The 13,111-nt window shown below is 34.2% G+C and overlaps 1 protein-coding gene across 1 annotated transcript; it reads right to left on the bottom strand.

Annotated features, from left to right (window-relative positions):
- Positions 1–1,200: 1,200 nt before the first annotated feature.
- CBG17195 lies at positions 1,201–11,332 on the bottom strand (the record flags this gene model as incomplete). Its single annotated transcript, XM_045239333.1, has 16 exons — positions 1,201–1,290; positions 1,347–1,403; positions 2,124–2,348; positions 2,397–2,748; positions 2,799–2,911; positions 2,956–3,189; positions 3,766–3,933; positions 4,285–4,401; positions 5,248–5,322; positions 8,575–8,644; positions 8,689–8,780; positions 8,828–8,974; positions 9,794–9,940; positions 9,985–10,107; positions 10,183–10,248; positions 11,264–11,332. 16 exons carry the CDS (start codon positions 11,330–11,332, stop codon positions 1,201–1,203), a joined length of 2,145 nt encoding a protein of 714 aa, XP_045096134.1.
- Positions 11,333–13,111: the final 1,779 nt, after the last annotated feature.

Genomic DNA, 13,111 nt, shown 5'->3' with positions numbered 1-13,111 from the left:
GCACGTAGGCACGGATGAACGCTAATTATACTAATAGTAGTGAATAACTGAGTAGCTGACAATTATACATGTTCCGAAAAGGATGATGCCTTTTTTGTAGCGTTTTGATTATTGATGGCTTCTGTGAAATGCTTGTTGGATTTTTTGTTGAAAAGGTTTGGAAAAGTTCCGAAACTTTTTCCCCCACACACGGAGCATTAAACCTGGGAAGTTGTATAGAGAGAGAGAGATTCATAAAATTGACATTTTGATTTTATTTGGGATTCAAAAAAAAAAGTGAAAGTTTATAATTTTTCGGGTTTTCAGAAACTCGAAAAAATGTTCAGCGGTTTATGCAAAAATTAAAATTCTAGAATTTCTGGATGAACGTTTTTCGTTATTCCCTTCGGAAATATTTGTCTGAACATTCACAAATTTTCAAAAACTTTTGAATTTTCAAAGTTTTAAAAAATTTTTTACTTTTCTAATTTTAAAAAATTACAAATGGAATTTTCTAAATGCTCTAAAAATGCGAATTTTCAATTTTTGAAAAATTGGGACTTTTCAAAATTTCCAAAATTGAAAAATTGTGAAAATTTCAAAAATTGTTCACTTTTCGACATTTAAAAATTGTTGACATGAAAGAATTCCAAAGCTTCCAATTTTCCGAATTTTTGCAATTTCATCAAAACGTGAAAACTGTAAGAATTCGAAAATCAAAAAATGTACAGAATCTGAAAAATTTAAACCCCGTTTTTCCATTATTTATGAATCATCCCATCTTATTAAAACGTTTTTATAAACAAAATCTTGTTTTTGCAACACTAATAAAATTCCCGCATCCCGTTTTTTTTCAAATAATCATCTTCATTTTTATTTCGCACGCAAATTATACAAATACAGTGTTTAAAATAACATCATAAAATAGTTTTTCCGGGATAAGTGAGTGTGCTGCATTATTTTTCCAATTAATGCTCCCGATGTGTGAGAATAATCAAAGTAAATTTAGAAAAAATATATATCTCGGGATGAGAAAAATTGGAATTTCGTGACAATATCAGAAATCAGAATCGTAAAACGGACACCATTAGAAAAAACAAAAGGCAATAAGTTGGAATTTAATGAAAAGATGGGTTTGGGAGGTTGTGACGGAGGGAAAGGCATTGTCATAAATTATAATAAAATTGCACAAAATCGATTGCAAACATCTGAAATGATGTTCTACTCGTCATGCTCGTCTGGCGAGACGATTCCTTCACTGCTGTTCGATTGCCACTCGGCCGATGAGTCAACGGAGCTGTATGGGCGAATCTAAAGAAAACAAAAAATGAATTAAAAGACCATCTGGCGATGGGGGTCATGTTTACCTTATGATGTGCAGTGGAGATTTCCAATGGCGAGTAGAATGTGTTTTTTCGGATGTCCTGAAAGTTTGTCATTAGTACCAAGTATAAATTCAAGCCTCAAAAGGTCAAAGTCATTGATTCACAAAATTTTCAAATCAAAAATATAACAATTTGGTTTGTCTTTGGAGTCTGCATTTTTTTTGAAAGGAAACAATATTGAAATGTTTGAGATTTTGTGAATTTGAAAGCTGGAATTTTAAAATTCTGAAATCATTGCAGACTCTGTAATTTAGACAGAGTTCTCCACATCTTGGCAGAATCTTAAAATATTATGATTCCAGAATTTTAGTATTTTTAACAAATAAAATCATTATTTTAGAATCTTTCAAACTTTCAATCCCAAAAATCCAAAAAAAAAATCTAAAAATTTCAATTTTTAAATCTTGAAAATCCCATTTTTCCTGGAACTCTAAATTTTGAAATTGAAAATTGTTGATGATTCAAACCAGAAATTCACGAATTCACAGATTTTTGAGTTCTTCATTTTTGAAGTTCTGAAGTTTCAAAAAATCAGACACCATATTTACACCATAGCCCACACCGATCCGTGCACTTTGCACACAATTGTATAGATTCCTTCGAAATACAACAAAAAACAGTCAAGCTATAAAATGTTAGTGATATTTATAAAAAAAAATTATATTAGCTGACAAATTTTTGATATTTTTCGAAAGAACGAAGATAATCAAGCTCCATGCGCCCGTATTGGGTGGGCTTCTTTGAGAGGAATGAGCTCACCTTAATGATAAGTGCAATATTCGCTGCCAATTTTCCTTCATCACAATTATTTTCTCTGGAGAACATAATCAATTCTTCCTGAATTCTGTTAGCATCCTCTAGTTCTGACAGCTTGTTAATTTTGTCACAGAACGATCTGTGTTGCAATAGCTTCTTCTTAAGCGCTTCGATAATATCGGATTGTGCTTGGAATTGCCGTTCAAGATGTGCATTGAATTCTTTTACCTGAAAAAAATTACGATATTTTATATCAAAATTTATGATAGAAGTTACCTCAATCAGCTCCTCTTCCAGATGTTGTGAAATCTTTCCGTCATTCTCTGCTTTTTTGGCGGCCTCGTACAACAGTTCATAGTCATGAATCTTTTCTAGAGCATTCTTCAATCTGTATTTGGCTTCCTCATATCTTCTCTCCAACTCTGTTCTGATCTCTGGCCGTTGCTCGTCTCTGAATGCGGCGAATTCTTTTTCAAGGGTTTTGTATTTCTGGTCAGCTTCCTTCTTGTCATTATTCATCTTCTCGATATCTGCTTGTTGTTGCTCAACTGTAGCCTTCAACTTTTTTAGTTCCTCTTCTTTTTTCAATGCCTCTTCTTGAGATGAGGACACTACTGATTGCAGTTGTCTGAAAAAAGAAACATTATTCAATTTAACTTCTAAATTTCAGAAACATACGCGCTGAGAGCCTCTGTCATTTTTCTCTCTCTAGTTAAGTCGCTTTCTTTCCCTTGCATTTGGAATCGAATCTTTCCAAGTTCCTTCGACGCCGACCTTAGTTCCTCATTAATCTGAAAATTGGATTAACTCTCTGCGTAATTGAACAATTTCTTACTGTAACATTGGCAGATTCAGCTTTTTCTAGTTTCTCTTGAATGGTCTTCACTTTCTCTGACTCGGATACTGAAGCATTGGCGGCTGGAGCAGCAGACTTGTGCTCTTCAAGTTCCTTTCTGATAGAGGCAATATTTTCAAGTTGAGCAGCATGAGCCTTTTTGACTTCGATTAGTTCTTTGAGCAATTGGGATTTTTCAGACTCGAATTTTGTATTTTTCTCGGCAAGCGTTTCCTGGAATATACAGTTTTAGGTATTAAAAACATAGAAGTTGTACCAAAAATTAACTAAAAATTAAATATTATTAATTAAAATTAACTAATTAACCTGTAATATTATAGAAGAAGTTTTTTACAGTCAATCAAAGGATGTTTCAGTTCCTGTACAAGTTTCAAAAACATATACCGTGAACTTTGAGCCAGATTATCCTGGCACTCGTAAGAGATAGCAAAGAATTATCAACAGAAAAAAATTTTTAATGCTATCATTAAAATTTTGTAAGTTGTTCACTTTTTGATATCCCTCACAGGGAATAAGATAAATAGGCTCAAAGTTGACGGTTTTAAGACATTCTATCAGTGCTGGTAAATAGTAACTGGTAAATGTGGACATTTAAAATTTTTCTATCGCAGGTTTAGCGGTATACTGCGGCTTCCAATAATTAATTTTTAATTTTACAAGAAAACTAATTCAAACTCTATTATCCCAACTGAACCGAGTCAGATCAAAATCAGATAATTCAAATTAACGAAAAATCAAAATCACAGCATTTTAACCAAAAAAACTCTATTATGGTTATGTCTATCAAACCTGATGTTTCTGATTCTCCTCCATCTCAAGCACTTGGAACTCGAGCACATCATTTCTCTCGGTTTGCGACGCAATTTGTTGTTTCAAGTCATCAATTGTAGTTTCCATACAACGAATGTGTTCCTGTTGACCAGCGATGGTCGATTTGAGTTGGGCAGTTTGGGACATCTGAAATTTGGTTAGTTCTCATGCAAAAAGGGCAAAAAATACACACGAAACGCAAGCAAATCAGTATATCAATTGGAATAAAGAGAGGGATTGGTAGTGGCGTTGGCTGTACGTAATTGCCAGCTGGTATATTGTATTTACACATACACACGAAAGTCCACGCGGAACGCACTTTTTCCACTGCCGCGCGTCGCCGCTCCACCCTTTTTTCGGTAGTCACGTCATTTTGCTGGCGGGGCAGCTGCTCAATGCTCAAGGCACTACAGACAGATGCAATAGAAGAGCTTTTTAGGAGAAGAAGAAAAGAATGAATGGACAAAGAAGAAAAAGGCGTTGGGTTTATCAACTGACCATGTCCTGTGTCGCGTCGATGACAAGTTGTTGCTGTTCGATTGTGGAATTGGCGAAACTGATCTGGTCGCGTAGGAAACTTTCCTCACTAAGGTCGGATGTGTTCAATTGGAGTTCCTGCAAATTTGGAATTTTCTTAAAAATAAAGTTTTTGGAAATTGTGATTTCTTTCAATAGAAGCCCACCCATACAGTCAATTTTGTGCTGAATTATCTAGATTCCTGTGAAAGATATTGAAAATTAGTCAACTGGTGAAACGTTTGTGATATTAAAAACAAAAGTTTATCAGTTAACAAATTGTTTATATCTTACACAGGAATCCAGATAATTGATCTTGAAGTAGACGGTTTAAAATGGTTTCTATTGAAGGAATTGCTTGAAAACTTGTGATAGTAAGAATAAAAAATATTCTTCTTCTAGGAACTAACACCGGCTGAGCTTTGTAAGTAAAACGTTTATGGATTTAAATAAACTTTTGAATTTGAAAATAAACGTTAATTTTTTGAACCCAAAATTGCAAAAATACATTATTCTGAGCACCTGTCTTATCAGAACGACACCTTATACTTGCACTTTGACCTCAATCATCTCAATTTCTCCAAGAAATCTTAAAAATCTGTCAACTGATGAAACATTTGCCTTATACGGTTGATGTGGACATCCCGATTTTTTCTTGACATCCAGAGAAAAACAAAAGTTTCAATAATAAAAATCAGAATTCAGCTCGCAATTTCCAATTTTTGAAATTTGAAAAAAAGGTTTGTATTCAAAATTTTGAGTTTTTGAATGGGAAAATTCGAACAATTTCAGTGAGCCACACTTTCAACCTATTTTTCAAAGTTTTCTAAGTAATTAATTCGATATTTCGGAAAAATTAAATTTCCTAAATTAAATTTTATGGTTTCATTTAAAATCTCATTATCTAGATTTGAGAAAAGTCTGAAAATGAATCATTAAACTTACATTTAATGCACGCTGCAACTCGGCGTTCTCTCTGTACAGTGCTTGATAGTCGGTCTCGATATCCTTGGCGAAAACCTGTAAATAAAAATTTTTGATTTAAATTGAAGTGACTAGTGGGGCCGATTAGGTGAAGGTTGTAGATGTCTATCTGATCGTAAAACACTACCACAGCCCAAGAATTGAAAAACGAGTGATGACGTCGAAAAAAAAGTGGCTAATATCTCTATTGGTCGAGAAGAAGTGAAAACCGAAATTCGAATAGATTCATATCATTCATTAACATAACATCGGTGTGTGCGGGGAAAGGGAACACGATTTCTCGAATTTACGGTCCAATTCACACAATTTCCCCCTCAATTTCTAAATTTCTAATCTCAGGTTGACCTGCTTATTTTCTAGGTTGACCAAAAATTTTAATAAATATATAGTTTCCAAGTTTCAAACAAAGAAAGAAAAAATTAGGTGTTTCGCTAAGAAAAACAACTTGTCAGTATCGTATCACCGACGGGTAAACGTTGGAAGGCTGGTGTCTTAATTTGATTCTAGGAAAGTGATTGATTACTGTTTGTCGCAAGAAGGAAAAGAGGGTGTTCAAGGACACTGTGGTACCAGATTGAACTAAAATAGTGTTACTCTTAAATTTGTGACCCTAAATTGTATTATGGAAAAGTTTGAAAGTTAATATTTTAGCAGAGAACCAGATGACAAATATAATATTTTTGAGCTCAATTATCTCGATTCCCGTTGACGATATTAAAAAATTGGCAACTGCTCGGTTATTCACCCAAATGTCTTTTATCACCTAGCACCTTTTTGATATCTTTAACAGAAATAGAGCTAATGAAGCTAAAAATTGACAGTTGATTTGAGCCTCGTTTATATGAAAGACGATATTTTCAGAAGAAATTAATCAATTATACAAATCCCAGAATAAAGTTAAGACTTTTCGCATTGCTCTAAAAGGATCAGAGTTTATTAAATAATAGAATTTCATTGTAGTGCATAAAAATTTTAGAGCCAAGCAAGCTCTATTCTGATGAGATATATCATCTTAACCAAAAAATTGTCGAAAATGCCTCTGTTCCGCTTCATATCGCTTGGTTGAATTTGTACAAAACAGTGGTCAATAACAAAGCTCTTATGATGGTTGGCGTATTGCGTAACTTTCAAACAAATTGAAGCGTTTTCGATTATTTTTTTAAGATTTCAAGTTTGACTTTTTTTTCTGAAATAACGAAAATATAGCATTCTCTTCTACGAGTAAACATGCTCGATTTTGAATAAGACCACCAAAAAGACCCTACTGTGCTGCTATCGAAACTATACAGGTTACAAAATGAGTCATGCTGAGAGCGGCATGACGGAAATAAAAATGGTTAGCATTTTTAATTAATCAATTTTGCATAAGAATTGAAAAGAGAGCGAGCGGGGGCACTAACCTTATGCGGGAGAGACAAGAATGGAACACGAGAAAAAGACATTCACATTTTCAAGGGATGTAGTAGAGGATCGTCTAGTTTATCAAATTAGAAAGATCGAGAAATGAACGAAGAACAAAAGGCTTTCAAGGGTAATTCTTAGGAAGTGTATAAAGTTGTTCTAAAAAGGAAAAATAGGAGAAAATAATGATTTGAGAAGACAAAAACCACCGCACCCTAATGAGACGGCAAGCTTTGATATTTCCTCGAGAATTGCTTTCTCTCTATATACACTTTTATTGTTCCTTTTCTAGATTTACGACAATCCTTTTTTTTTCTCTCTGTCTCTTTCTTCAATTATTCGCTTCCTTATACCAACAAACGTAAAAAGAGAAACTGGAAGAAGAAGGATTGGGGATAATGAATGGAGAATAAGAAGAAGTAAAAGTGAATGATTGTTTAGGTCGTCAAACAGTTTTTTTATAGATATCCCCTCGTCTCATTTACGATTCGTTTGTTTGAGGATAGACTAACATTTATCAAAAAGTGTAGAAGTGCGGTTGGTCATACATAATGACGTCGGAAAAAAAGATAAACTGTTTGTAGAAGCAACAGAAAAAAAACTTCTTATAGCTGGTTTTTTTAGTTTTTTTCGCGTTGATTGCACTTTTGAACTTGCAATTTTTCTTGCAAAAAAAATTTGATGCATTTTTTTTCTAATATATTTTCTGTGTCACATTTTAGTGCTAATGAACTGAATTTCATTTTGGTTTTAAAATGAATAATTTATTTTTTTCACATTTTATTTTCTACAAAACCTGTGATAAAGAAGCCCCCAAACTGTCAAGTTTGAGCTACTTTATCTCAAATCTCATGCGAGATATCAGAAATGCGTCAATTTAAATAATTCTTGAAATATTAAAATGAACAGTTTATTAGTTGACAACTTTTTTATATCTTTGACAGAAACCAAGATAAATTGGCTTAATATTGAAAGCGACTCTTCTATCATAGGTTTTACAATTTGAAAAACAAGAAGTTGAGTTTACAGCAAAAATTTGCTTGTTTCATCAAGTGTTATAAGACAACTACGAGAAATTTTGAAAACGAAAATCGCTAAAAAACTCAGCCAAGAAGCACAACGTCCTCGACAACAAAAAAATTACAGTTTTAGGGTAATTTTCAATTTTTTTCTGTTTGATGATATATAACAAGTATTTTGCGCACTTTTCGCAAAATCAGCATAATATTCTTTGATACTTTTTACTGTAAATTACGTAATTGTACTAAAAAATAAATCAATGTTTTCAAAATTCTCAAAAAAAAAAACTGTAAACGGAATTATGCAAAAATAAAAATCTGATTTTTTTTTCTTGCAAAGTTTCAAAAATGAAACCCAACCTTTGTTTGAAATATGAGGCTCTTGGGAATCTTCATTTTTCAAAAAACTCAAAAAACGAAAACAAAACAACTTAATTTTTTACTTCGTTTTTTTTTTAGTTTTTCCCTTTTCCTTCTTTCAATTTACCCTGCGGCTCTAACTAATAGAATTAACTATTCCTGGCCCCTTTCTAACATTCTACTTTCATATGTTTTTTGTCCACCACAAATCTATTTTTCCTCTTGTTTTTAAAAACAGGGGAATTTTTTACGTAGTAATAGTAATAATACTGGTAACTTTATCCGTAACAAGATATGCCTGGAATCTGAGTCAACTGACAAAGAATCCAGATCAGTTTATCCACCCCGGGTCTGTAAATGTTAAACTAGATTAGATGCGAAAAAAAAAATTAATTTGCTTGAACTAAAAACATCTAGACGCCACAAATCAAGAATATGTGTATTGATGAATAATGCGAAAGGTGTGACAAAATGTTTCCTTGGAAAGTATAGAAGACACAATACAAACCTCTTCGAAATCCTCTGTAATCGTATCAAGACTGACAGTACTGGCTGCCGAACAATCCGATCCACCATTACTGCAAAAATAGGATTAAAAATTGGGGTTTTGGCGGAGGTTTACCTCATTCTGTCATCGTCGTTTTCACTTTTCTTTAAACACTTCTGAAGACGCTTGAATTTCTGGACCAACATTTCATATCGCTTGTCTTTTTCCTGACAAGAAGATGAATAATTAAACAATTCAAAAACAAAAGTCTCACATATGCAGAGCTGCGGAGGGCTGTGATACACTTAGAATATTCCAGAACTTTTCCACGGTAGCGACTGAGCTCTTCCAATTTTTCGGGGGATACACGTTTCTCCTTGAGGCAGGCATTCTCTTTCAGTAGACGTTCGTGAATGTCTTTCTGGAATGTTGAAGACTTGACATTTACTCTGGATATATTAAACGTAGAGAATCGGTCAATAAGATATATAAAGAAGTATTTGTTAGTTGATTTTTGGCATTTTCAGGAGTCTGAAGCTCGACTGTCCAGTTTCCAAACACTTTAAAAATTTAGGAGGGTGTAAAACAGACCTAGACGAAAACCTTTGAATTCCCTGAATTTTTAAAAATATTCAGCTCCTTGGATACTTGCCGTTTACTGAAAGACACCTATGTTTTCACGTTTTCAGTTAAAAAAAACTATTCAAAGATGGATGCCTTTCAGAAATTGGCAAATAGCTAAAAACTAGGATTTTTCAAAAAATTTCTAAATGAAAATGTTCAATTTTTGTCTGTGACACCTTTCAAAATGTTCAAGGTGATCGAAAACTTGAAAGCCAAGCCCGAGACTTCTGAAATAATTCAAAATAGGCAAAAATCAACTGAAAAGTACGTTTTTGCGTATCTTATTGACCGTTACTGTATTACTGTCCGTACATTCCCTTATCAATCCCATATCCAGATTCATTACCAGAACTTAATCACTTTTTCGTAAAGATTTTTTCAAAAATAAAACATGCAACCATCTGAATCCGTTTTTATTTTTCATAGTTTTTAATCTAGTTCTATGTGACACCCTTAGAAATTTTCGAAGTTATGAGGTAATTTACAGCTCTTGAAAATGGTCAAAATTGCCGAAAATCAACTGAAAAGTACGTTTTGGTATATCTTATTGACCGTGACTCTATCTCTGGAGACATTTTGCGATTTTTTCTTGAAATTCTACAAAGTTCTGACTAACCAGGGTAAGGAAATCGTCCCGACTATGACTGAATCTCTGCTCGGCTTTTTTCATCTCCTGCTGTAGTGTCTTGTTGCGATCGGAAAGTTTGCGATTTGCATCAATCATCGGGCGTTGTCCTTTTTCCATCTCCACAATCTTCTTTTTCTGAAACTCAGCGATTTTTCGATATTTTGAAAATGTTTGATTACCAATTCCGCTTTATTAATCGTCAACGAAGAGTTCAAAGTTTCCGCATCCATCAACCGTTTCTCCACTTCCTCCATTTTCCCCAACCATCTCGTCCTTTCCTTCTCATGCTCTTCTTTGCTGACCTGCAAATTTTCAATATTGAAAATACGGAAAAAAAATAATGAATAATTTTTTAATTATTTATCCTGAAAACAAACCTGGAGCGGTGCCAAGTCAAATGTGGTGACTGTAGCTCTACGATTCCTATCAATGACTCTTGGCATCTTTAATACTGCTTCTAGAAAGATACGATAAGAGAAGATAATGAGATTCAACAATGCAAAAAAAGAAGAAACTTATATTTCAATAGGGAGGCGTCAGAAGAAAAAAACCTAATCGCGCGAAAAAATCACTGTTTGTGTGGGCATGACTGTTTTCTCAAGATCGAATCGTCGAAGGAATAAAAAAGGAGAGAAGAAGAAGTGTATAATCTGTGGAGTACACAAAAGCGAACACAAACATGGGTGTTCTGCATGGGAAACCTAGACGATCTACACAAAAAGTGTGGGGTAAATGACCAAATCCAATTTACTTGGTCCATAAAAGACAAAAAAAAAGAACCAGAAGAAGAGGGGTCAGTGTGTGGGGGGATTAGATGAGTGAAAGGCGACAGAAGGGACGATAAAAAGAGAGGGAGAGCGGACCGTACAAGGACGCACATACACACTCATAGTGAGTCGTAATTGCAGGTGTGTGTGCGCAGAAAACAAGAGACGGACCACTAGACTAGACCGGCTGTCGAGTTGAAGTAGATCAAATTCTTATGGGCTGCCTTTTGAATAGTATGCAGATGTTTTGGACAAGCTGCTCCCCGCAAACTAACAAGTTACTTAGAGACCTAGACTCGTTAGAAACTTCATTTAGATTCTAAGCATTTTCAAAAAGTCCTGAAATGAATGGATCCAGAAATAGTTTGGCATATGACGCTTTGATAATTAAGTTTCTTGAATAATCAGGGGCGGGAACGATGGGCGGCATCATCAAGAAGGTTTTGAAGGTTTTGCAACAAAGAAAGATGATCTCCAGCTGTGATTCAATTTCACTTTGATTTGATTTTCCCCGCCAAACATCTCAAAATGACCTATTTTATATTTTCTCATTCCAGAAGCTTTCCCATGTTCGAATTGCCTTATCAATATCACGCATAATCAGAAAATTGAATAGAGAGAAAGTGACATTTCGACTTTCACCATCGTTGTATTAATTTTATTATCAAGTGAAAACACACAGATAACTTACATAGGTCTTCTCCCCGAACGCCGATGGCATCTTCGACGGTGTCCCTGTTCGAAACGGGCTATCGGGCATTGATCTGAAATGATAAATTACGCTTATCAAATTTTGGGGAACAAGAGGTTTGGTTTGAAAATTAGAACGGGGAAAATTCTAAGTAGATTTTGTTTGGAAAAATGAGAAAGAACTAGTTTTGATTTGAACTGCTCAATGGACCGTATGTTGATTCGTCTGGGAGCAAAAGACTCGGCAGGAAATGAGTTATGGCTTTTTTGCACATTTAGTTCAACTCATTCAAAATTAAAGGGTTTATTTTCTTGTGGAAAAGATGACCGGGCCGCGGGCCGGGCTATAGCCGGTCTGAGATTTTTTTGAAAGCGGGCCATCCCGCTCTTCGAAAATTTTGAAATTTTACAGCGAATAATAATTTTTCGAGATCGATTATCTTCTATTTAGATAAAAGAAACTCTACACTAGATGCTGATTCTGTCGGAAAAAAAAATGTTTTGAGGTCGCAATTAAGAAATAGTTTCATCCTTAACCAGATTAAATTTGATTTCTTTTGTAAAAACTTTAATTATTTGAATTGACTTTCTCAGACAGTGTTATGTATTTAAAATCATATTCGTTCGAATATTTTGGCACATTCCGGAAGTAAAATTTTTGAAATGGTATTCAGGGCGGGCCCGGCCCGGCCATTCACATGTATGGTTAAAGAGGGCCAGACAGCAAAAAATTTCGGAGAAAATTTCAGAGAACGTGTATTTTGCCGTCGCGGTGTTCGCACCTAAAGCACGCAATCCCACGCCCCCAAACATTTTTATTTTTTTATTTCCCTTTTTCGACTTTATTTTTTCAATTTTTAACTATTTTAAACATGAAAAAAGCTTTTTTTTATTTATTTATTATAAAACCCATATAAAATAGAGTTTTTAAATGTAAATTTAAAGTTCAACCAGCCGATTATTTTGTCAGTGGCCGGTGTTTTTTATAGACATGCGAAAAAATTATTTTCTCTCCGATAACCGTTTCTTCACTGTTCCTATTTATCTCATTTCTTCTCGTTATTACTATGGGAATAAGAAAATGTTTTATGACTGCGATTTTCAGAGACGTCTCCATTTCTACTACTTCCTTTGCCTTCCGACGACCAACCCTGCACGAGATTGGTTTTAATTTTGTGATTTTTTCAATTGTTAGAGCTCTTTCGAAAAATTAATTGTAGTTTTTTTCATAATTTATTTGTTAACATAATAAAACATCTTTATTTTCATTTTTAACTGATTTTGATATATCGGAGCTAGGCCTCGGCGGCACGCTGGTTGCCCATCAGAAATTCCAAGTTCAAAAAGTTCAATCCGAAAGAAGCAAGCTAAGAAAAATGTAAAAACACCAGCAGGGATTGAACCTCTGACCTTCTGAATACTAAGCTAGAGCGTACCCACTACACTACGCGTGTAAGAGGCGACCATCGCGTTGTTGCACATTATGAAGCGACGCCGCAGCAGCAAGCAGGGGAAGAAATTAGGGTGACAAAAAAGAGCATTTTTTCATCGAGGAAGTGTTTTTTTTCAGATTTTTAAGTACATGGCTATATTTATACTTCAGAGCAAAATCTTTTGAGAAAAAATGAAATTTTTGAAATTTTTGATGTCTCCCCTCCTTTAATAGTCATATAAGTGTATTCAAAAATAGTCTGACGAAAACGTTTTTTTTTCTAACCTCTTAAAAGATACCAATTTTAAAGAATTCATTTTTTGTTTCATGTCAAGAAATTGAATGAAATTTTATGAAAAAATGCCAGGAAACAGCTGAATAGGATCTAAGACACTGTTTGTTTGAATATATTTGGTT

Source organism: Caenorhabditis briggsae (genome assembly GCF_000004555.2).
Source record: "Caenorhabditis briggsae complete genome, chrX, whole genome shotgun sequence".
In the NCBI taxonomy this organism is placed as follows: Eukaryota; Metazoa; Nematoda; class Chromadorea; order Rhabditida; family Rhabditidae; genus Caenorhabditis; species Caenorhabditis briggsae.
This window is presented reverse-complemented; position numbering and strand designations above follow the sequence as displayed.